At 42.6% G+C, this 26609-nt stretch overlaps 1 protein-coding gene across 3 annotated transcripts in view; it reads right to left on the bottom strand.

The window, feature by feature from the left end:
• tmtc1 (transmembrane O-mannosyltransferase targeting cadherins 1) overlaps positions 1-26609 on the bottom strand; it is a 128666-nt gene that overhangs the window by 22814 nt on the left and 79243 nt on the right. For all 3 annotated transcript variants that reach the window (XM_084330647.1, XM_084330649.1, XM_084330648.1), the window contains exons 10-11: positions 21995-22108; positions 4433-4576 (exon numbers count right to left, since the gene is read on the bottom strand). In XM_084330647.1, coding sequence (XP_084186773.1) covers positions 4433-4576; positions 21995-22108 — 258 coding nt within the window. The remainder of the gene's footprint in view (positions 1-4432; positions 4577-21994; positions 22109-26609) is intronic.

Genomic DNA, 26609 nt, shown 5'->3' with positions numbered 1-26609 from the left:
ACTGTATATAGAGCTGTGGTAAGCATCGACGGCCACACAGAGAAGATAAGACTACTGTATATAGAGCTTTGGTAAGCATCGACGGCCACACTGCGGAGATAAGACTACTGTATATAGAGCTTTGGTAAGCATCGACGGCCACACAGAGAAGATAAGACTACTGTATATAGAGCTGTGGTAAGCATCGACGGCCACACAGAAGATAAGACTACTGTATATAGAGCTGTAATAGAAGCTTTGCTGTCAACATCGCCAACTGCTCCTCCCCCTCAACCTCCCTCTCCTGTGGGGTCCCGCAAGGGTCCATCCTTGGCCCGATCCTGTTCTCCCTTTACATGCTACCCCTTGGTCCAATCATTCAGAAGCACAACATCTCTTTTCACTGTTATGCTGACGACACACAGCTTTACGTTTCCCTGAAACATAACAACCAGTCTCTACTTAACAGTCTCATATCCTGCCTGGATGATGTTAAATGTTGGATGGCACAAAACATTCTACAACTAAATCAAAACAAATGCGAAATAACCCTCTTCGGTCCCCCAGACGCTGTCACAACCCTTACCAACAGCCTTGGCAACCTGTCCTCCCTGGTCAAGCCTTATGTCAAGAACCTAGGTGTCATTTTTTATCCACAATTTAAATTTGACAGACAAGTGAACTCAGTGGTAAAGGCATGTTTTTTCCAACTAGGCACCATTGCCAAACTCAAAGCCCTTCTCTCCCCTGCAGACCTTCAGAGAGTCATCCACGCCTTCATTTCATCTAGATTAGACTACTGCAACTCCCTCTATATAAGCATTAACCAGTCTTTCCTGTCCCGCTTACAACTGGTACAAAACGCTGCTGCCAGACTGTTGACCGGAACCCGCAAGAGAGACCACATCACCCCTGTCCTTGCCTCCCTTCATTGGCTCCCAGTACGCTACAGGATAGATTTTAAGGTTCCCCTATTTGTTTTTAAAGCCCTTAATGGTCACCCCCCCCTCCTACATCGCAGACCTCCTATCCCCCTATTCCAACACCAGGTCCCTCAGGTCAGCCGATCAGAGGCTCCTGACAGTCCGGAGGTCTAACCTCAAGCTCAGGGGGGGCCGTGCCTTTGCTATCGCAGCCCCTGAACTGTGGAACAGCATCCCCACCTCCATTAGGTTCGCCCCCTCGATAGATGCCTTCAAATCAAGGCTCAAAACCCACTTCTACCTACTAGCCTTTCCCGTTCACTGACTCATGCCCTGTTTTCCTATGTGTTTGCCTGTGTGCCCTCTCATAAAACGGAGTGTGATTCTTGTCAATATGTATCTATGTGTACCTACCCTCTGTACAGCACTTTGGTTGACACGCGTCATGTGAAATGTGCTATATAAATAAATCTGATTGATTGATTGATTGTGATAAGCATCGACGGCCACACAGAGAAGATAAGACTACTGTATATAGAGCTGTGGTAAGCATCGACGGCCACACAGAGAAGATAAGACTACTGTATATAGAGCTTTGGTAAGCATCGACGGCCACACTGCGGAGATAAGACTACTGTATATAGAGCTTTGGTAAGCATCGACGGCCACACTGCGGAGATAAGACTACTGTATATAGAGCTGTGGTAAGCATCGACGGCCACACAGAGAAGATGAGACTACTGTTTATAGAGCTTTGGTAAGCATCGACTCCAAGATCCATCCTAAGACATCCTCCGGTGCTTTTTCTTTAATTTGAGCTTCCATTATTGAAGCGTTTTTCCATCGGAGCCTCAGGCTCGTAAGGAGGTCCCACCGGTTGTCCACGAAGAAAACCCAATTCAGACTGTTGTTAATGAACACGGGATGAGGAGGGTAGGAAGGGGGTATTGTAATTGTGTGTGTGTGTGTGTGTGTGTGTGTGTGTGTGTGTGTGTGTGTGTGTGTGTGTGTGTGTGTGTGTGTGTGTGTGTGTGTGTGTGTGTGTGTGTGAGTGCATGTGTTGAGTGTTTTGTGTGTTAGCATAGTCAAACAATAAAACGTCCACGCCCTGCTGTGTCAAACAAAACACTGTGTGAGGTTTGACGGAGAACAGCATGGAAACGTGGAAGTGAGTAAATAAATACACATACACACAAAACACACACACATTAATGACAAATAGCCTATGTGTATAATAAAGAATAAAGAAAATCTCTCTTCTAGTTCTGCTGGCTGTGAGTGGTTTGTTTGTGTTCCCTGGTGCTGATACAATGTGTACTGTAATAGGACAGTCTGGAGAAGAGAAGAGAAGAGGAGGAGAGGAGAGAAGGAGAGGAGTAGAGAGCAGAGCAAATCTCTTGGCTAACAGACTGTGTGAGTGGTTTGTTTGTGTTCCCTGGTGCTGATACAATGTTTATTTACTGTAATAGGACAGTCAGGGTTTCCCATTAATTACCATTAGTCCCGCCACAGTTGTATAATGAATAAAAAAAGAAGAATTATAATATATATATATATATTTTTTTTTTACTTTTTTTTTTTAAATATAAAGTTTCCCAATAGGGATGTATCAGTAGTATTGGCAGTGGTAGTAGTCGTAATAGTAATCCACTATATTTTTTTATTTTCTAAAAAATAAACCAGTTCAACACAGGTAACCACTTTTGCTTAATTTCTTTGATGGCTCAAATGTATGCTCTGTCTAGTCCAGTGGTTCCCAAACCTACCTAGCATGTCCTATATGCTCTGTAATACTATGTACAGATACCGAGATGTCACACCATGTTACCTGTTTATTGCACTGTTGTTTTTTATTGGATTCTATTATATGTTGTACCACTGTATTTTTATTGGATTCTATTATATGTTGTACCACTGTATTGCACATCGTCGCGGGCAAGACCACCCGCATTTCATTGTATACTTGTATGCCGTGACAATTAAAACTCTTGACTTGACTTGACTTGACCTCTCCTCGAGACACCCCAGCCGTTCCATGTATTTGTTAAATTCCACCACCAGCACACCTGATTCAACTAATAAAGGGCTAGTTAAGTTGAATCAGGTGTGCTGGTGGTGGAATTTAACAAATACATTGAACGGCTGGGGTGCTTCGAGGAGAGGATTGGGAAGCACTAGTCTAGTCGATTTTGTGTTTTGAGCACAAAGTTCATCATAGATCTAGCCTCTTTATTTTGCTCTCAAAGTGCACCAGATTGATGCATTTATTAACTTTAAAATGTACAACAATGTCCGGGTCATGCCCCCGGACCCCCCTAGAGGGTCAGAGGTTCACCCCCATAGTCTCTGAAAATCCTGTGGGGAAACACTGAGCCCTCTTATTGAAGAGACGAGAAGAGGAAAGAGAAGAGAAGAGGAAAGAAGAGAAGAGAAGAACATACTGTGTCATGAGAACCAACAGTCTCAGGGCGTTTTTTCATTAGGAACGGTTGGTCCACTCCGTCCTCGCTCCGTCCTCGAGAGCGATAGCCCCCCCCTCCCACTCCCCCCTCTGGCCTGCTTTCACACTACAATCTCGTGTCATTCCCAAGCACAAGAGGAGAGCAACACTCCCAATACAGCAGGTGGCGTATGCACCTAGTTGGTTTGCTATAGCTTGCGTTTCAACCCTTCTTGCTGTCGGATAAAGCATTTCGGGATCAAATGAGATAGAGTTTAGCGAGTTAATAATAGATGACGCTCCCTGTGCCCTGATGTCTGTCTGTCTCTCTCTCTCTCTTTCTCTCTCTCACAGACACACAGTTCATATTTCATTTTACTCCACCTCTTTATTGGATTATCTGTCCGATAATGTCTGTCTGTCCCCTCTTTTCTACATTCTTTTTCTCCTCCTTTTTCTGTATTTTTCTCCCATCCCAATTTTAGTCGTTATGCCAATTCCCCCAACCCTTCCTGGTCATTGCGCGCATTTGCCCCCCACTTGCCGGTCTAGGGAGGGTTGAAGACCCCGATACATGTGGAGTCAGCCAGCCACTTCTTTTCACCTGACAGCGAGGACTCTCACTGGGGGAGCGTAACGCGTGGGAGGCTCACACTACTTCCCCCAGATCCCTTCCTCGCTGAGCAGGTGCCCCGACCGACCTGTAGGAGTCGCTGTTTACAACGACCAGGATACACACCCCACCGTCTTCCCACCCGCTAACACTGCCAATTGGTTAGTATGGACGACCGACCAAGCCGAAGGTACCGCTGACAGCTGGATTCGATACCAGTGTCTCTGCGGTGGTAGGCAGACGCTTAGTCCGCTGCGCTACCCAGCCGCCCTACATTCTTCCTCTTTAATGTCAGCAGCCTGGCCAATTTGTGGGTGCGTGTCTCTGTGTGTTTTCATGTGTGTGTGTGTGTGTGTGTGTGTGTGTGTGTGTGTGTGTGTGTGTGTGTGTGTGTGTGTGTGTGTGTGTGTGTGTGTGTGTGTGTGCTGACGCATGGTTCTGTGGGACTAATTAATTTTGCCCCTGGGGCAGTCTTACTTGAGTAGGTTCCCCAGGTTGAACAGGGCTCTGTTGTGCTGGGGGTTGGTGTCCAGGGCTCTCCTGTAGTAGCGCTCAGCCTCCTCTGGGTGGTGCGTCAGAGTGCCCAGGTTGTTCATGGCACTGGCATGACGCGGGTACAACCTGTAGGAGAGGAGAAGAGAAGAGAAGAGAAGAGAAGAGAAGAGAAGAGAAGAGAAGAGAAGAGAAGAGAAGAGAAGAGAAGAGAAGAGAAGAGAAGAGAAGAGAAGAGAAGAGAAGAGAAGAGAAGAGAAGAGAAGAGAAGAGGAGAAAAGGAGAGGAGAGGAGATGAGGAGATGGAGAATAGAGGATAGGAGAGGAGAATAGAGGATACGAGAGGAGAGGAGAGGAAAGGAGAGAAGAAGAGATTGAGAAGAGAAGAGAAGAGAGGAGAAGAGATTAAGAAGAGAAGAGAAGAGAGGAGAAGAGAGAAGAGGAGAGGGGAAGAGAGGAGAGGAGAGAAGAGGAGAAGAGAGGTGAGGAGAGGAGAGGGGAGAAGAGAAGAGGAGAAGAGAAGAGAGGGAAGGGGAGAGGAGATTGAGAGGAAAGGAGATAAAGAAGAGGTGAGGATAACAATTCCATAAAACATCTCAAATATAGTTTTGTTTTCAGCTTCCTGTCATATTTTACTACTTTCACATTATTCACTTTGCTGACGTCTTAAATCAACAACGGAGGTGACAGGCGAAGGAAAACTGTATTGAGCCGCAAACAAATGGCAATTCTAGCATCAAAACGATACAAATTGACAGGTGGAAATAAATCCCTTAACTGTCCACACATGACTCCTGCAGCTGAGTACCTTTAGTGGCAATGTTTTCCTTTAGCTCACTGAACACGTTTTAATGAGCAGATGAGCAGATGGTGCCAAACTCAAATTAGGTACTGAAGATTCAGACAGGCCTATACACCATGCCCGTTTCCCACCTCACAAGTATTTATTATTGTTTTGAAAAATGTTGTATGGCTCCAGTTTTTTGATTTTGTATTGTTATTAGAGCCTGCCCATAACAATAGGGGCCGGTTATGTAGGAGCCATTTCATTTGATTTAATAGTTTTTGACTAAATCGCGCCGCCACTGGTCGCCTCGAAAAATGGCACCATGGTCTTCTATTAATTAGGGCCGAGCTGTGTGTAGACGCACGCCAGACGAGAAACAGATTTTCAACTTGAATGTAGGGCCAATTTGCCTATCTAAGCCAGGATACGTCTTTAACGCGCTCACACCACTTTGACTTGGGCTGTCTTGTTACTCACTGTTTGATGTTGTTGATGGTTGCGTCTTGATGGGTTCGAACCGGTTGAGTTTTATGGAAGGAGTTGTGTAAAAGTTTCAAATAATAACGGGGCAAACAACGAAACAAAACAGGCTCCAGACTTGAACTAAAAGGTTTCAAAACAAACAGGCGCAGCAAAAGGGTTTCAAATAAACTCAAAATGATTCTAAACAAAGTCTTTCTTTCAGTCTTTCATTCAATCTGCGCTGTGTGTGTGTGTGTGGCGAGCGAGCGGTTGAAAATCTGTTTCCTGTCTGCCAGTACTGTAAGTCTATGGAGAAGTTCCCCTTCTTTGCAGGGCTATAACTTTTTAAATTGTATTGCTAAATTGACATTACTATGGCCCATTCAACGTCAAGTATCTATCATTTAGGATGTAGCAACGTTCTACTTTTTCATTCACATATTCATACTAAAATACGGTCTAAAGTATAAATATGTTTTTATCGTTTTCTGCAGCATTCTGCAGAACGCGAGTTATAGCTATAAATACATATTACATCATCAAATGTAGTTTGATACCGATTGACGTCAGATTAAAAATGTCAATTGTACAAGGTCCTAAACGTCATGCCTCATCATCTGCTGGTGACCGGAGGGGGGGGGGGGGTTTATAAGTCCGTGGCCGACGTTAAATCATTCATGTAGTATGGGCGATACATAGATCACAGCAGTTTATATGGATCATAATAATCAAACACGCTGAAACTTACACGCTTCCTCTGACCGTTGGGTGGTCAGCGTGGAGCAGAAAGTTCGCGATTATGGGATGTTGATATATGCGATCCATTTCCAGGTTGTATAATAGTATATACGTCCAAATCATGTTGTTTATCGAGTTATTGGCAACGGATCGCTATCCAGTGTATCAAGCTCGAGTGCCGGGAGCAATAGCGAGTGGCCGGACGAAATATGGTTGAGCACCACTTCCAGTTTGGGCGATTCGCCGATCGGCCACCAGATGGCGGTCTTGAACCGTTGGAGAGTTGAGAGGAGATCAACAGCAAGTCTCAAGTCTCCGTGGGTAAAATATGATTGACATGACAGATTTGTGAAATATTGATCTCAAAGACGCCTTACGGCGTCATTGGCAGATTACGCATGGCGGAGAATGACGTGGTAACACATCATTGGCGAATAAAGGGTTAATAGAGGACCATGGTGCCATTTTTCGAGGCGACCAGTGGCGGCGCCATTTAGTCAAAAACTATTAAATCAAATGAAATGGCTCCTACAGATTTTTTTTGGGAAAAAAAAACGTACAGATGTGTTCCATAAACTCACAGGAATTGTGTACAATTGCCCAAATAGTGAAAGAAATAGTAAAATAGTTCCCCTTTAACATTGAAGTGAATGCACTACAGCAGTACCACCCTCTCATATGACAAACGGAAGAACCTCAATATGGCCCTACACTACTACAGCATGTAGTACATCCCATAATATTATCATGATTGGTCTAAGTGCCTTGTCCCGTGAAGGTTAAAGCGTTATTGGTCTACTGTAAGTGCTTCGTCCCTGTCCTGAGGCCTCTCTCCCACCATACGGCAGAGTTAAATCAGCCAACAGCCTGTCTGGTGACATTTACTGCTGCCCTCAATCACTAGAATACAAGGAGCTGTGGAATTACAATCCAGGTTTACAGTTAGGGCCAATAACAGAGAGACAACCCTGACACCAGCCTCAGGCACCGTGGCAACCCTTCGTCTCCATGGTAACCCTGAGTCCTGTTTTACGGCGCAGAGAGAGGAACAGCATGTGGAGGAAGACGTTTCTACTGGGATATTGACCTCCACTCTGAAGGCTCTAACCTGCTGAATGCTTCTATTAGATTGACAGTGGCTCGGGACGTAGAGCAGTCGTCTGGCAATCCGGAGGTTCCCGGTTCGATTCCCGCTCCTTCCCGGGCAGCGTGTCAATGTGTCCTTGAGCAAGACACTTAACCCCTAATTGCTCCCGATGAGCAGGTTGGAACCTTGCATGGTTGCCTCCGCCGTCGGTGTGTGAATGTGTGAGTGAATGGGTAAAATGTGAGTAACAAATTGTAAAGCGCTTTGGATAAAAGCACAATATAAAAAAGCAGCCATTTACCATCCTCTGACAGTCTCTACCTGTTGAATGCTACTATTAGATCCTCTGAATTAGGGATGGAACCGAATATTCGAATAGTCATTCTGTTATTAAGATCGATTTCATTTTTTTACAATGGAATATTCGTTTTGTACACTTTTTTTTTTTTTATTAGATAATTTTTTTTATTGAAGCAAACATTCTTATTTAATTCCTTTTTATATTTAGAGGCAACCTAATTTTCATAGCCTAATTCATAGGTGTCAAACTCATGGCCCGCGGGCCAAATGTGGCCCGCCACGTCATTTGATGTGGCCCCCCACGAGCTCTGGTAAAAAAAAAATATATATATATATATATTAGAGCTGGGCCGTTAACGGCGTTAACGTGCTGCGTTAACGCTATACTAGTATCGCGCGATAATATAATTAACGCATTAATCTAAAAAAAAAAATTAAAAAAAAAGTTTTTTTTTTTTTACTTTTTTTTTTTTTACCTTTATTTAACCAGGGTAGGTTCGCTGAGCACATATGCTCTTTTTCAGGAACGCCCTGCTTCACATTCACACAGTTCCACTAGGCTTGTTCGAGATGGGATAGGCGGACGCAGATCTGCGCAGGTTTCACTACTGCCTCGCCAAGCGCGTTGCATGACGGTTAGAATGTTGTCCGACTTGCTCTGAAAATCTGACGAGGCGAGGCGTGGAACTCCCGCGGGAGCGAGCCACAAGCAGCCTTCAGAGCGAGGCGCCACAGTACCTCTCACTTGGCTGCTCCCGGCTGGGAAGCGACTTGCTATGGTCGGGCAAAGCGCCTATTGGCTCAGAAAAGTTGTCAGTCACCAGCCATGTGACAGCCAGGGAGTTATGAGATGTTTGATTGATTGATTGATTGATTGAAAACTTTATTATGTTATGCGTTATCATCATATCATCATGATAAACTTCAAGCTGTCAGACACACACACACACATGCGTCGTCTGTTTTGCCTCAATACTGTATATATAATTCTGTTTTGCCTCAATATACACAGTATACATATATATTGATGCAAAACAGAATTATTCAGCAGTGTGTTGTGTGTGCGTGCGGCCAGGAGCGTGCAACAAGATGGTATACATTATGGTATATGAATAGTATATTCCACTATAGCAGTATATGGTGTGTGCTGTACATTTGAATCTGATCTAATTTTGCAAACGGCCATCGCATTATAATGAGCTGGACAGGTGTGTAATGTGTGTGTGGTGACGTGAAAGCGTATCTGCCATGCGAGACTAGGCGAGAGGCTCTCGTGAAATCGGCAGTGTCCGCCCTTTTAACTCCTCCCCCGGCTTCACTCGGCTACTCTCGTCTATTAGTCGAGGCAAACCGAAATCCATCTCGAACAAGCCTATTCACACCTGGGAGCTGCCCAGTACAACCACAGTTGACACCATTGGCCACTGAGCAACTCCACTGGAGCAGTTGATTCAAGCCATGTCACATAGTTCAAGTTTGAAATGATTCTTTCTGTTTTGCTCCTGAGAGTGCTAGATACTGTACTGTACTGGTAATATTATTTATTTGTGTTAACTTCTGAATAAAACAACTTATTAAACACAAGTACATCTTATTGAACATTATTTTGATATTTCATTACCAATTATCATAGCAAAACAGCTTTTTCAAACAGTCTGTAATGCATTTTGGAAACGGGAGATGGGCTCATGGTGTAATGGGCCACCTGGCCTGAGAAACATAAGGAGGAAAGAAAAAGTAAGGACTTACTTCTGGTCATTATTTGGGTAGAACACACATATTTTGAATGCCTTCGGCAGTTTTTTTTTTTTTTTTTTAGCCATTTTAATCTAGATTAAATCCAGGATTGCAGATAGATTAATCTAGATTAAAAAAAATTAATCTATGCCCACAATATATATATTAATCTAGATTAAAAAAAAATTATCTATGCCCACAATATATATATATATATATATATATATATATATATATATATATATATATATATATATATTTTTTTTTTAAACATTAATCTTGGGTTAAAAAATAGCGGCGTTAAAATAATTGTGGATTAATGCGTTAATAAAGCTTTAACTTTGACAGCCTTAGTTAGTTAGTTGAACATCTGAGGTATTGATGAAGTAACAAAGGAAAAAAGCCAAAAGCACTTACTCCTCAGACATTCTTTGACAATTTTACAGCTCAAAATACAAAAAAGATCCAGGCGGAATAGGTAACAAAGAGTTGAAGAAATATTGTCTGAACTGTCAGATGCAAACTGGCTGTGTGACATAACCGAGCATCTCGCTCAATTGAATAAGAAGCTATAGGGACGCAAACAAGTCCCACCCAAAACTTGACCAATATAGTTGTGAACTGAGACAACCCTTATTTTGTTATTTTTGAGTACAGTTATAGTTGTGTGTTCATGCAGACACATAATAGCAATTTCATTACGAATTGAAAATGGGGGACCCTGATGTAAACAAGTCGAAAGTCTTTCTCTGGTCTGCATACACTTAACAATTGTGTGTATTGAGCTGTACTGTACTGTACCCATTCTGCAATCTGTTCATTAAAGTTAATTAAACTATCTTCCATTAGTTGGATGTATGGCCTCTGCAAGGTTGTGTGCAGCCATTTGTTTTTGTAACATCTGCTACATCTGTCCCACGTGTTCTTTGCAGCTCACAGTTGTTAGTTCTGCCCCTCTTGACTGTGACAAAAAGGTTTTGAACAAACTTAATGTCATAGCTTGTATTTGATTATATTCTTCTTTGTTATTTACTTGAATGGTTTGATCATTGATTGATGGAGTAATATGAGGTTCTGATAAACTAAAGTTATTTGTTAAAATAACATAAGCTAACATATTTTTACATCTATGCAAATGCATAATACAATATGTATAACTTGAATAAGTAATAAATACAGAAACAACATGTTTAACAATATGTAAATGCAGGCCTGTACGCTGCGATGATATGATCGCGAATTGCCCCTTTAATTGGCCGTTGCGATTGGTAAATATTATCTGGGGGCGGGCTTGCGAGTAGTGCTTTCAAGCCTTGCATTCGCATTTCACTCCTAAATTATCCAAGGCGTGTGATGACGCCACTCACGCGAGCTCGTGGTGCTATGAAAGAATCTGTCGGCAATGAATGAACTTACTGCGATCACCGATAGCCTGAGTGAAAAAAAAGATTTGCGCGGAGTGAATCTGGGTCACGCTATATACTTGGAACTTGTAGTCTATCGTGCGATTAAAGACCATGTCCCTATCTGCGTAGTCTATACATCCAACACCAAATCCCATAATTCCTAGCGAAACGAAACTGAATGTAGCCGCTTCCTTTAAATAATAATATGGCTCTTGCTCCGCAAGAACAACGGAGTGGATAATGGATATCAGTCAATTTTATGACAACCACGTCCGATGTGGAGAGATGATAAGATGATGATGATTGACGTGATGATGTGATGATTGATTGACGGGGACACGGAAACTTCTAACGTTCAGGATCAGCCATGCATTACGTGAGTACCCCACTATTAGGACGTGAAATACTGTCTACTTAAATTGACACCGCGGATCAATAAAGTATCAACCTATCTATCTAATAATGAGACGATATGCAAATAATATAATACTAATAATTGTCGGTTCCCCGTATATGAAATGAAATGACTGCTGGTAAAATCACTGTTTATTTCTCGTTTTGCATAGTATTACATTCCACTTCTATAAACAATCAAAGTCCTACCGTAAGAGCCTCATACGGGTCAATTAAACCTTTTTTATTAGTCTTTCCTTCGAGCTAAGTTGGACTGAACATTTCACTGTCAAAAGCGCAAATGTAAATAAGGTTGCGTTGCAACAGTTATCAAAATAAAGGTCATATATACAAATACCTCTCAATTCTTATAAAAAAAAAGTCCCGGATATACATAAACATTAATTGGCATAGATCTCTATAAACGGCCCAACACATTGATCACTTTAGGCACACACTGAAACCAGTAACATCACAAATATGAAGCAGGTAATTACCCATACAAATAATAAACCTTTCATGAGGTTATTTACAATAATAATAATTCATTTGATTTCTAAAGCACTTTTCATTGTGAAACAAATGTATGCAGAGTTTCTTCTCCTCCTGATTAATGGTGTGTGTGTGTTGTGATGATCTCATTCAAGGAGCACTACACAAGCGAGCGCACACACACACACAGTTTGTTGTTTTTGTTCTATTAGTGATTTACACACTCAGTTGGTTCATTATAAAAGATACAAACCTGAAAACAAACGCACTTAAATGTTAAATAAAAGGACCACAGTAATGAGGCAGGAGGAACATATTTTTTTTAATAATGGTAAAATTGTTATTAAAAAATTTGCCCCTAAAAAATATTTTTTGCCCCTAAATTTCTCATTTAGGGGCAAGTGTGCCCCTAGTGAAAAAGCTTAGCGTACAGCCCTGAAATGAGTAGCTACATTTATTTTTACACACATTAACATTTATACGGTCTTTGGCCCTTTGAGGGCAACCATAATGCTGATGTGGCCCTCTGTGAAAATGAGTTTGACACCCCTAATTGATCAAAAAGATGCACATGCTACTGTTTCTGTTTGTTTATTAAAGCCAGTTGATAGGCCAATGCAATGCTGTTATTATAGGCTACGATGGTGAATGGTGTCATTTTGATTTATTGACGGTCAGCTGATAAAAAGAAATTATAATAAATAAAAATTTATATAATTTTTGTAATTTTTATATATACATTCTTTTGGGGGGGGGGGGGGGGGGGCGAATATTCGATATTATGAAACACGAATTTTCGAATAGCACTTTTGCTAGAAAGTCCCATCCCTACTCTGAATGCTCTACCTGTTGAATGCTTCTATTAGATCCTCTGAATGCTCTACCTGTTGAATGTTAATATTAGATCCTCTGAATGCTCTACCTGTTGAATGCAACTATTAGATCCTCTGACAGTCTCTACCTGTTGAATGCTTCTATTAGATCCTCTGAAGGCTCTACTTGTTGAAAACCACTATTATATCCTCTGGCTGAAGGAAGGTAAAGCAGGAACTGACACTTTAAATCTCAAGAGAGAGATATTGGAGAACATGTGATACCGTATAAGACACTTATAGAACATTTCTCATTCAGAACGCAGCGGCCCGCCTGATCTCAAACATACCGAAGTCGGCCCATGTCACCCCACTTCTTAGGGACCTGCACTGGCTCCCCATTGCTGCACGAATCCGCTTCAATGCCCTCGACCTGGCATACCGTGCGGCAAAGGGAACCACTCCCGCCTACCTCTGGTCAATGGTCTCTAACTACACACCCTCAAGACCCCTACGCTCTGCATCTTCTGGCCGTCTCAGACCCACTCCTATCCGAGCTCCGGGAGGGTCATCAAAGAGAAGTCGCCTATTCTCTTGCCCCACAATGGTGGAATGAACTTCCCACCCCAGTTAGGACAGCCAAAACCCGTCCAATCTTTCGCCGTCGACTAAAGACGCACTTCTTCAACCATTATCTGAAATAAAAACATTTAAAAAAATTTAATAATAATAAATAAATAAATAAATAGAAATCGAACCCTAACTAACCTTACTGTCATGCACTTGTCCTAATAAACGAACCTACACTGTAACCACAACACTTTGATGAACATTGTTACTCAGCTGATAGAGTTGTACCCTTCCTGATGACTTGTGGATAAAAGTGTCAGCTAAATGTAAATGTAAATGTAAATTTCAGTGGAATTCCGTTGCTAGGGGAACAGCTTGGACCCAAGTCTATTTCCTGTCAGCCATTCTATTAGCAAACACAGCAACAGGAAATACACTTGGGCCAATTTAGAACGTTTATGTTGTCAAGTTTGAAAAGGTCTGTACATGTACTTCCACTCATACACACACACAAAGAGACACACACACACACACACACACACGCAGAACATTAGCAGCATGGTTCGCTTTGAAGCAACGTGAAGGAATGAGAGAGGAACAGAAGAGAAGAAATTAGAAGAAAGAGTGATGCAGGATGGAAGAGGAGTGGACTCTCCATCACTGTGGTTCCTTAGCAAGCCTTTTCAATGACAGGAAGAACGATAGAGCCCGAACTATAGAGAGAGAGAGAGAGAGAGAGTGTGTGTGTGTGTGTGTGTGTGTGTGTGTGTATGTGTGTGTATGTGTGTGTGTGTGTGTGTGTGTGTGTGTGTGTGTGTGTGTGTGCTGTAGGCCAAAAGAGACGCTTTAAGGACTACACCAGGGACCTCCTAAAGTGTGCAAACATCACGCAGCTTGAAACTCTGGCACTCGACAGATCAGCCTGGCAAGTCACCACTGCAGTTTCCCAAATACACCAAACGAACCAAGACCGAAGATCTGAGAGGCGCACGCAACGACACCAGCGGGCGGCTGGCATCCCCCAGGTATCTGGCTTCCCTTGCACCATCTGTGGACGGGTGTGCGGCTCAAGGATCGGACTCAACGCCCACGAGAAGTGGCACCAGCGGCAGCATCGCTAACCCCCCCCCCCCCCACCCCATCCCTGGAGCAAGCGTCATCATCGAACACGATGGACAGCTAAGAGTGGTGTGTGTGTGTGATAGATGATCAGTGCATGAGTGTCGAGCTGACACAAAGCCATTACATGGTTGAGAGTACATACTTAAACATACGTATGTTCTATGTTCTGTGTGTGTGTGTCTCCCTCTCGCCTCAGTCGCCCGTGTGTGTGAGAGTTATGGTTTTCAGCTGGCTGATCTCGATTGGCTTGGAGTGTTTACTGTAATTGTTAGAATTATTCTATCTCATGTCATCATAAATGAAAACAAAATAACGTTTAGGCACTGTGAACCAAACGTAAGCATAGAATATATTTGTTAACTAAATTGCGGGGCCCTGCCTTTGTAAACGACAGCAGTGCAATAGTAGCTTTTCAGGTAGCTCTCTAGCTTCAAACAATGTTCCAGGGATATAGGGACTGTTTGTTTATTCAGCTATGAAAATATACCTTAGAAATGATTCACTTCACTTTAAATGCCTGGGGATTGAAATATTCCCAACTGTCAACCAGACAGTAAAGTATAACTACTCCAGCTTGGGTGACAGGATTACGAAGGATTTTGACAGGTGGTCCAAATTAAAGAACTCATTACAGGCCCGTGCCTCGATAATTAAGATGAATGTCTTACCTAGAATTTATTTGATCAGCTCCATGCTCCCGTTGTCCCCTCCTGTTGGTTACTGGCAAAAACTGCACTCTGCTGCATATAAATTCGTCTGGAATAACAAACGCCCACGCTTAAAGAGATCCACTGCACAGAGGAGTAAGCTCGACGGGGGTTTAGCATTTCCAGACTTTAAGTATTATTTCCAAACTTCTCTAAGACCTCTTATCACTTGGTTTGACGCTCAAGCGGCTGTCTCCTGGCGTCCATTGGAGGAGGAGATGGTATCCCCACACAGACTTCAAGATATCGTGTATACCAACATCTCAATTAAGCAATGCAAATTACGATTTGGACCTCTGATCACACATGTGATCCAGATTTGGCATGACACCCAGAAAGCACGCACTAACCGTCATAAGTGGCACACGTACTCCCCACTATTCAATAACAATTAGCTCCTTATTGGACAACGACCCATTAGATTCCCCAGATGGGAGGGGAAAGGTATCCATTTATTGAGAGATATGTTCAATGACTCTGGTATCCGGTCCTTTCAGGACCTATCCAACGAATTTGATCTCCCCGGTAACACTTTTTTCTTTTATTTACAAATGAGGGCAGCACTAAAGGCTCACGGAGTTCCATGGGACGCTCCACTAGAACGTCATCGGTTTCACAAATTCTTCTATGACAGAGAGACATCGAGAGGCTTCGTCTCTGACTTTTATCGGCACCTACTTAATTCCTCATACAAAGACCTACCCTTAGATACGATTTGGAGAAAGGATATCCCTGAGTTGGATATAGATTTTGACTGGGATGCGGTATGGGAAAATATTAGGCTATCATCACGCAACAGATTCATCTAAATTTTGTTCATAGGACTTATTTGACCCCCAGGCGATTGAACCTGATGGGTCTCAGGCCTGACTCTCGATGTACCTTGTGTCAGCCAGTGCCATTGGAACATACATGCATATGTATTGGGAATGCTCAGCTGTCAGAGATTTTCTCTCTAACTATACCGGCCTTGCCTTCAGTTTTGTTGTTAAATGATGTTTCTCAACTGCCGACCTCTGCACAAGTAAAGAGACTCATTTTGGCTGGTCTGACGGCTGCCAAAAAGCTGATTGCCTCAGGCTGGATACAACCAGATAAGTTATGTCCGAAGGTATGGATTCTCACCTATCTTGATGTTATTTATTTGGAGATTTCCACTGCACGTATCATAGGTGTTAATGAGGCCAATATTGCGGTATGGTGGGCAGTGGTGGAAAAACTAAAAGAACGTGAATATTCATGTGTGTTGATGGTTATGGTGTTTTTTGTATTTTTGTTTTATTTATTATTTTTCATTCAATGTTGATTCTATGTATATTTTCTGACCCCCTTCTGATCTGGGTCTGGTGATCGTGGGCTCTGGCTGGGGGTGGCCGCGGTTCGGAGTCTCTGCGGGTCGAGGCGCTAAAGAGGCTTGGTGCTTTGGCTCGCAGGGGGGCCGGGCTGGGGGTCCTCCGGGATGGGGCTTGCGGTTGCCGGGCCTGGAGGTGGAGGGGATTCGGTAAGCAATTTTTATAGTATATCTTTTATTTTATTATACTTTTATTTGGTGACAACCTTATTGTCTAATGAGTGTTGTGTTAGTTTATGTTCTTGGATGTCTTTTATGTATTATTGTTATTATTGTGTTGTGAGTTGTGTTGTTTCATGTTTGAAAATTGAAAATAAAAAAAAAATTGTAAAAAAAAAAAGAAATTATTCACTTCCCTGACTCTCACAAAACCACATAGTGCACCTTTAACACTTTGATTGCCAGCATGGCGTGCACTATTTATCGTTGACTGCCACCACCCACTTCAATGATAGCGCTCTAAACGCATAATCTATGTCTTAAATTATGGCTATGTGTCTAATCTGCCCGTCGCTTATCAATGACTTGTTTGCAGTCAACATTGTCGAAACGGATTGTTTTTTTTTAAATCTGTTAATTTCCGTTTTATAGCATTTTGAAAAGCCCTAGTTTTCTTGAAAGTTTCAGGAAAATATAATAGATTCCGTGATAAACGGCATTTACTGGAATATTCTGGAATACACACAAAAAAAAAAAATGTCTGCCTATTCGTTTTCAAATAAACGCTAGATTATCGATAGTATATGTGTACTTATGCACGCTAGAGAAGCGGGCTTAAAAATATATTCTCTCATTTCCTGATCAGCACACACACACACACCGGGCAAACGCTGATATATAGGTGAAAACAGATCCGATTACCCCAAGACTGGTAAAATAAATTGCTTACCTCAGATCAGATGTTCTCCAAAAAGATTATTCCAATTCCTGATCGCCATTCCAAATATCGATCACGTTTATTGATTCAGCGCCGGGTACTGTAAATATGTATTCCACGTTGTTTTGCGGCTCGGCAATCACTTCGATCCTTCAGTTGGCTTGACGGAAAAGTAAAATGAGGAAACTGGACGGGGGCGGTATTTTCCCAATGGAGCTCAGAGAGAGTCTGCAGCACTAGCGTGAGGCTCGATTGATGAAATATGAATTCAAATCGCTAATAAAAAAAAATACGACAAACAAACGCTATATAGCGTTGGTGGCATTCAACAGTCGGCATGAACTAACAACAAAACGCGTCCGTGGCACTCAAAGTGTTAATGTGACTTGTTCTAATTATACTTGTAAATACATCACAAAAGGCATCACTGCCCTTTTTCTTACAAGAATCTGCTGTCATCAGTGCCTGGTTTGGAGAGCGAGGAGGGACAGCTCCTGTCATTTACACGATGACCTGTTTCCCCTGGGCTGGGGCACGACGGTATGCATGCAGTAAGCAGCAGCATGTGTGCAGTAAAGATAGTGAGTGCCCTGATCAAGTGTGTATCTATCTACAATCAATCTAACTATTAAATTAATTAACATGTTCATTAAATCAAGCTCATTACACACACAGGCACGAGCACGCACACACAACCACACTGGAAGTCTAAAGCCTCTCACTGTTTCTCATTGGAGTGTCTGGTTATCTTGACACTGGAAACCTGAAGAACTTTCTCATTGTGGAGCTGGAAGCAGAGGGAGCAGTTCTGAGTTCTGAGCCCAGACAGAGGGCTTTGATTAGCTGAGAGGACAGGAACCTCAACACTGACAATGGTGCTGTGGTTAGACAAGATGCTGATCTGAGGTCAGTAGATTGGATAGGAGAACAGACTGAGCTGAGGTCAGTAGATTGAGTTGTACACCAGACTGATCCGAGGTCAGTAGATTGTGTTGGATAGAAGACTGACCTGAGGTCAGTAGGTAATGACATTGACGTGGGTGAATTTACATCATTTGAATATCTTGCTATTGAGCTTAAAGCTCAAAGTCTTTGCTCATCATCACATTGTACCGGCCACCAAAATACTCATCAATATTTCTGCAGGAATTCTCAGAGCTAATCTCAGTCGGTATCATTAGATGTGAAAGATTAATCATACATGGAGATTGAATATTCATATAATAAGAAGAACGACCCCAAGGCTATTGAGCTTATCAACCTACTGGACAGCTTTGAGCTAATACAACATGTAAATGAACCGACTCACCAACATGATAACACCCTAGACTTAGTAACAACAAGGCTGAACATTGATAAAGTATGAGTAATCGAATGACCTATATCTGACCATCACTGTGTATTCTTCAATGCTAACCTAAACTTAACAGAGACAAAAACGGTAACCGTTGTAAAGCGAAGAGTACTAGATGACATCGCAGAAGAGAAGTTCCCAGACATTATGAGACAAACTGAACTATCCAGCCTGGACTGTTCTTTAAACTGCATGGTTGAAAATCTCAACAACACCCTATCATATACACTGGACGCTGTCGCTCCATTAACACATTGGTTGCCAACAACGAGAAATCTCGTAGTTGGTCGCCATGCGTTGGTTGCCAATAACGAGATTTCTTGTTATTTAATTGTTATTTCTTTTATTAGCCATATCCATTCATTTTTCATCCGTCCAGCCTGACATTATCATTGGGAATGGCTCTGAGCTCGAAAAGGGCAAATACCGCCCCCTATCGTCTCCCGGATGGTAATGCACATTATTGGATTGGATTGAGTGAAAAAGTGCATCAGAGAAAAACTCCGCCCCAGGGTTTCCCCACCTCTGGCAAGTAGTGTCGTGTTACCACATTCACTGGCGAGGCTGGAAGCAGCTTGGATCATGCGTTTCGGACTATAACGTTGGATCAATAAAGGCGATCAATATTTGGAATGGCGATCAGGAATTGGATTCATCTTTTTGCAGAACATCTGATCTGAGGTAAGGAATCTATGTTACCAGTTTTGGGTTAATCAGAGTTGTTTTTCACAGATGTCACGTGTGTGTGTGGCGTTAGGCGCTGAGCGCGGCACGAATAAATGATTTTTCAGCCCGCTTTTGTATCGTGCATAAGAACACAAATACTCTCGATAATCTAGCGTTTATTTGAAAACAATTCAAAAATCAGCCGGAAAATGACAACGTGTTTTGTGTATTCCAGTAAATGGCTATTTTCGCGGAATTTCTCTGAAATTACTAGAACTCTCCGAAACTATACTCGTATTCAAAACGGTATAACACTGAAATGTACTGATGAAAAAACAATCTGTTTCATACATGTTGACTGCAAGCAAGTCATTGATAAGCGACGGGTGTATTAGACACATAGCCATAATTTAAGATATAGTTTATGCGTTCGCAAATGTGCTCGTCCTCCCATTGATTAACGCTGTGGCATCCAAGCGATAAATCTTCATATCCGGCTGGCAACCAATGTGTTAAAGGCAAAAAAAAAGGTCAAGTGACAAAATCTACCCATGCTTAAATAATAGCAGTGTTGGTCAGACAAAGATATTCTGTAGAGCTGCTGAACGAAAATGGAGGAAAACCAAGCTCATAGTCCACTGCGATATATATAAGGAAGCCATGACTGCCTATAAGAAAGAAATACGAGTGGCAAGAAACGACTATTTTTATTTTGTTTATCACAGAGAATGTTGGAAACTCTAGAATATTATTCTCAGCCATGGACCAGCTACTCAACACTGCCCCCACCCCTCCACAGTCATCTGCATCAAAATGTGAAGAACTAGCATTATTCTTCAATAACAAAATAACTTTAATTAGAGCCAGCATTAGTCCTGATACAAACAATAATAACAAAAATAATGAAAGACCCTCACCACCCCAATAACAGCCTGTTCCAGCTGCTGAGGTCAGGCAGACGCCTGCGAACCCCAGCTACTAGGACAGAGAGGCTTCGGCTCAGCTTCTTCCCCCAGGCCATCAGAGCCTTGAACGCTGAACTCTCCACACACAAGCACACATGAGCACACACACGACACGCACGCTGTACACGCTCGCACACTAGCAGCCACTTTAACATGAGCAAGCACACACTCATGATGCACACGCCCACACTTATGGCCACAAAGGAAGGGTCACTTTAAAAATAGTATAGCAACAGTAACAGTGTATTGCACTACCAAGGGACCTAGCATGTCCTCCATGCTCTGTAAATAACTATGTACAAATACCGAGATGCCCCACTATGTTACCTGTTTATTGCACAATGTTGTTTTATTGGATTCTATTATATGTTGTACCACTGTATTGCACATCGTTGCAGGCAAGACCACCCGCATTTCATTGTATACTTGTATGCCGTGACAAATAAAACTCTTGACTTGACTTGAACATGGACACCATCAGCAAACCCTTCTTCCTAAAATTAAATGAGGACAAAACTAGTTGGTTCTTTAACAAAAAGAGAAATGTTAGAGAGCAACATGGGGCAACTTACTCCTTGGATCAAACCCGAAGTTACATGTCTTGGTGTTAAAATAGACTCATACCTAAGCTTTAAATCACACATCAACAAGGTGACAAAAACATAATTTTTCCACCTTAGAAACATAGCTAAGGTACAGCTGTTTATAAATAAAAAAATACGCTGAAAAACTGATCCATGCCTTTATCTCAAGCCGACTTGACTACTGTAATGCACTCCTCACCGGCCTCCCAAAAAAAACACAGAACGACTCCAACTCATTCAATGCTCGGCAGCTAGGCTACTAACTAGAACCAAGAGGAGAGACCACATCAGTCCAGTATTAGCTAACCTACACTGGCTTCCGGTAACATTTAGAATCGATTTCAAGGTCCTCCTCCTTATATACAAAGCACTAAATGGAACAGGACCAAGCTACTGTACATTGCAAATTCTCTAGTCAACTATGTGCCTCCTAGAACATTGCGATCATCTACTACTGGTCTATTGAAGGTTCCAAGCCACAGTCTAAGGAGAATCGGGGATGCAGCCTTTGCAAACTATGCACCAAAGTTATGGAACACACTACCTATGGACATTAGGGAAGCTAAATCTCTTAATATTTTCAAAAATAAGCTAAAAACTTACCTCTTCACCATAGCCTTCTAATACACCATATGTTGCACTTTATGTTGTCATTTTATGCCTGTCTTTTTTCTGTTGTGAAGCACTTTGAGCTGCAGTTTCTGTATGAAAGGTGCTATACAAATAAAGTGTATTAATATAATATGATTATATTACGATGGAGAACAGACTGACCTGAGGTCAGTAGATTGGGTTGAAGACCAGACTGATCCGAGGTCAGTAGATTGTGTTGGATACAAGACTGACCTGAGGTCAGTAGATTGGGTTTATAGACCAAACTGACCTGAGAGCAGTAGATTGGGTTGAAGAACAGACTGACCTGAAGTCAGTAGATTGGGTTGAAGACCAAACTGACCTGAGAGCAGTAGATTGGGTTTATAGACCAAACTGACCTGAGGCCAGTAGATTGTGTTGATACAAGACTGACCTGAGGTCAGTAGATTGGGTTTATAGACCAAACTGACCTGAGAGCAGTAGATTGGGTTGAAGAACAGACTGACCCGAGAGCAGTAGATTGGGTTTATAGACCAAACTGACCTGAGAGCAGTAGTGTAGTGGTGAATGGCCTCCTGGTGACGAGCGCGGTCTTTCAGGAAGTTGGCGTAGTTGTAGTGGACCTTGGCATTGTGAGGCAGAGTCTGTATACCAGACCTGAGAGAGAGAGATAGATAGAGATAGAGAGAGATAGAGAGAGATAGAGATAGAGATAGAGAGAGATAGAGAGAGAGAGAGAGAGAGAGAGAGAGAGAGAGAGAGAGAGAGAGAGAGAGAGAGAGAGAGAGAGAGAGAGAGAGAGAGAGAGAGATTCATACTTGAGTGAAAACAATGTGAGGAAAAAAACACTGACAGGAAAAGACCTCATTAACTCTCTCTCTCATAATATAAACACTCTCTCAGTAATCAGCCATCTAGAGGTCAGAGGAGAGCTTTCAAAACACCATGGAAACACCTTTCAATACTTTGTTTGGGTTTCTTTTTAGCCCCCCCCCCCCCTCCCCCCTCTCTCTCATTATCTCTCTTATCTATCTATCGCTCTCATTTCTCTCTCCTTCACTCTCTCACTCCTCTCTCTGCTAACCTTGAGGATAAATTAGTCCTAGTTCTACACAGATTTCCATCTGGCCGCATTAAAAACAGACTGAGAAAGAGCTTGAGGAATGGTGAAGAGAGAGAGAGAGAGAGAGAGAGAGAGAGAGAGAGAGAGAGAGAGAGAGAGAGAGAGAGAGAGAGAGAGAGAGAGAGAGAGAGAGAGAGAGAGAGAGAGAGAGAGAGAGAGAGAGAGAGAGAGAGAGAAAGAGAGAAGAGAGAGAGAGAGAGAGAGAGAGAGAGAGAGAGAGAGAGAGAGAGAGAGAAAGAGAGAGAGAAAGAGAGAGAGAGAGAGAGAGAGAGAATTTTGAATTTTAACAACACTTTGTTTATAAATCATTCCAGCATTACAACAAAAAGTGTTACACAGTCAACTGTATAACACTCGTCTTTCTTTCAATAACAATTTGACCATACATTTTTAAAAGCACAACAACAACAAAACAACAAAAGAAAACACCACCAACAACAAAAAAAACAACCACAACAAAGAAAAAACTCAAATCAGCTCAATTGCCAACACCAACTCATCTTCCATTACAGAGCACAACACTCCTTTATGTGCCCATATATCAGTGAACTGATCTAGGTTGTTCAATGCTCTATAATAATTAAAATCTATGCTCAGTCTGGCTTTGATCATTTTTCTGAACAGACATACAGCATCATGATCCAAGATCTGTCCTATCTTATTCCTCCTACTGAGATACACAGCCATCTTTGCTCTACCTAAAATGAAATTAAAAAGATGACACTTGCTTCTTTCCCTTCTACAGTATTTAAAACCTAAAATGTACCTCTCTTTCGAGAACACCTCTTCACCGGACTGGAAAAGTCTCTCTAGTAACCCTAGCAGAGGCAGCAGCCTGGAACAGTCCAGAAAACAGTGGAAAACTGTTTCCCTTTGCGCACAAAAAGGACAGTCATGTGAGACGTTAGGGTTCAATATGGAAATAAAAGAATTGACAGCCACTATACCATGTAAAACCCTCCACTGCAGATCGCCAATTCTTTTGAATAACGGTGGTTTGTACAGTGCTCGCCACTCTGGTTTCACCTCATCACTGAGACCAAGGTGCGCTCTCCAGGGAGTGTCACCTCTCCCGTCGAGCTTCTCCTTGTTGAGAACCTTGACTAACAGTCTGTACAAACATTTTCCATCACCCTCATCAAAAAACACACCAGAAACATCTCCCATTGCTAAAAGAGGCCCTGTGCAATTTTTTAAATCAGGCTGCAGCTTAAAACTAGGAAACATATCCTCATCACTAGGATGAAGAAACCCGTTTTTAAACTCTGTCAACATGCAACGTTCTATCTCACTGAGCCCCTGCTTCCATTTTCCCAGCATCATGCTGACCGTCCTGATGGATTTCACTCCCAGGCGTGAAGCAAGAGCAGCAGCATTGTCCATGTTCGCTCCTGTCAATTCCACAACATGGCCCAGTGTGGTGATCTTTGACCTGCAGAGCTGCCCGGAAAATGTCAGACCTGGCCCACCAGCTACGTCCAAACGTGCTCCCAGCACAACTGGCTCCTTCAAAAGCCAGAACAGTGATTTTGAGTAATCCAGCGGTCCTTTATCGAACAAACTCCATGTTTTAAAAAGTACACGATAAAAAACAGGCAGAACATTTAACCGAGCACCGCTAAAATCCATCAAAAACAGAGAATTCGACAGTCCCAGCCCTCCAAGCTGTTGCAGTATGGCACAAGCCACCGGCCTCCACACCTCTTTTGGTCCATAAAAAAGTCTCTGAATGAACTGGAGTCGAAAAGTTGCACCCCTACTGCACAGATGCACAAGACCCTGCCCACCCTCCTCCTTGGGCAGGTACAAAACACTCTGGGGCACCCAGTGCAGCTTGTCCCAGAAAAAATCTAAAAAACAAGCTTGAAGTTTAGGGAGAAGGTCTATTGGGGGATCAACACACATCAGACGATGCCACAATTTAGAAGACACTAGGTTATTGATTACCAGAACACGGCCCCTATACGACATGTTTGGCACAATCCACTTCCATTTCTTTAAACGGCCTTGAGCTATTTCCACTACATTTTCACAGTTTTTCCTTTTAAAAGTCTCATCCCCTAAAAACACTCCCAGATATTTGAAACCTCCCTTTTTCCAATGCAGGCCCCCTGGTAAAGTGAGTCTGTTGCACAACGTACCCACCATGATTGCTTCGCTCTTCCCCCAATTGACCTTAGCCGAGGAAATCAAAGCAAAACGTCCCACATTTTCAACTAACACATTGATGTCCTCTTGTTTATTTATAAAAATAACCAAGTCATCTGCATATGCTGAAAGCTTAAAAGGTGCAATACAACCAGGGACACTTACCCCCGAGATGCCTGCCCTGAGCCTGTGTAGCAGGGGTTCAAATGCCAGGGAATACAGCATTCCCGACAATGAACACCCCTGCCTAATACCCCTCTGGATTTTAAAAGGAGCACTCAAACCATCATTAATCTTAAGCACACTCTCAATGTTACTGTACAAGGCCTTGATCTTGGCTATGAGACCTGGGCTGAAACCAAAGGCCTCTAGAGTTTTCCACGAGTACTGGTGTTCAACCCTGTCAAAAGCCTTTTCCTGATCTATGGAAATAAGACCAGTTTCCAAACCCAATGCACTAGAGATGTCCAAAAAATCCCGAATCAGAAACACATCGTCACTGACCAACCTGTCAGGCACACAATAGGTCTGGTCACGATGGATCACCTGCCCCATTACCTCTCTCAGCCTGGTAGCTAGCACCTTGGAGCTTGTATTCTGTACACAAAAGTGAGACAGGTCTCCAGTTCCTGATCTCCATTAAGTCTCCCTTCTTTGGCAACAGTGTGAGTACTGCCCTCCTGCAGCTCAGCGGCAGCTGCCCTCCAATAAGACTGTCTCCGAGCACCATCAGGAGATCTTCTCCCAACACTGCCCACATGGTCTTATAAAACTCAACAGGTAATCCGTCTATACCCGGAGCTTTCCCATTTTCCATGCTCTGCAGGGCAGTATGGAGCTCATCAAGAGACACATCCGCCTCCAACTCTGCACTGGACTCTTTCTCTACCTTTGGTAGGCCTTCATAGAAACCATGAGATTCCTCCTGCTCCTCTCCAAGTTCAGACTGGAAAAGGCTACTATAAAAACCCACAGCATGCCTCCTGATGTCAGTGGACTCAGACAGTATCTGACCTGTGTCTGAGCGCATGCTGTGGATGAGCCTCTTCTGCCCATTCTTGCGCTCCAGACGGAAAAAAAAACGGGAAGATGCATCCATCTCTGAGATGTTTCTGAAACGTGACCTCACCAGAGCACCCTGTGCTGAAATACCTAACAGGTCAGCCAGAGCAGACTTTTTAACTTTGAGAGCTCCAATATGGCCTCGATCTCCTGTGGATTCTGCTAGCTCTTGAAGCTCCTCCACATCAATCTCCAGAGCCTTCATAGACCTGGCGATATCCCTAGTAACATTTAGAGTGTACTGTTGGCAGAACTGCTTAATTTTGCACTTCCCCACATCCCACCACTGCTGTAGTGAGATAAAACTGGCCTTTGTCTGCTTATGAACCTTCCATAAGAAGGTAAAAGCGTCCACAAAATTTTTATCAGTTAAAAGAGACGTATTAAAATGCCAATAAGCACTTTGTGGCTTTACACACTTGATAAAAACAGAACAGTACACAAGAGAATGGTCAGTAAAACCAACAGGGGTTATATAACAATTATTAAAAACACTAAAATGGTGTTTAAAACAATAAAACCGATCAAGTCCAATGATAATAAATTATCTCTAGTATGAACCCATGTGTATTGCCTCTGCTTTTTATGCATTCGTCTCCACACATCACTCAGCTCATACGTCTCAATCACCCTAGAGAGACGACTATGAGATGCAGAGTGAGGCTCTTGATGGTTCCTATCTAAAACGGGGTTAACAGTACAGTTAAAATCCCCTCCCAGAAATAAAAACTCTTCATTATCACAACCCTTAATAACATCAGCCAAAGAATCTAAAAAACACATTCTTTCCAAACCAATATTTGGGGCATAAACAACAATAAATAC

Source organism: Notolepis coatsorum (assembly GCF_963971535.1).
Source record: "Notolepis coatsorum genome assembly, chromosome: 15".
Lineage (NCBI taxonomy): Eukaryota > Metazoa > Chordata > Actinopteri > Aulopiformes > Paralepididae > Notolepis > Notolepis coatsorum.
This window is presented reverse-complemented; position numbering and strand designations above follow the sequence as displayed.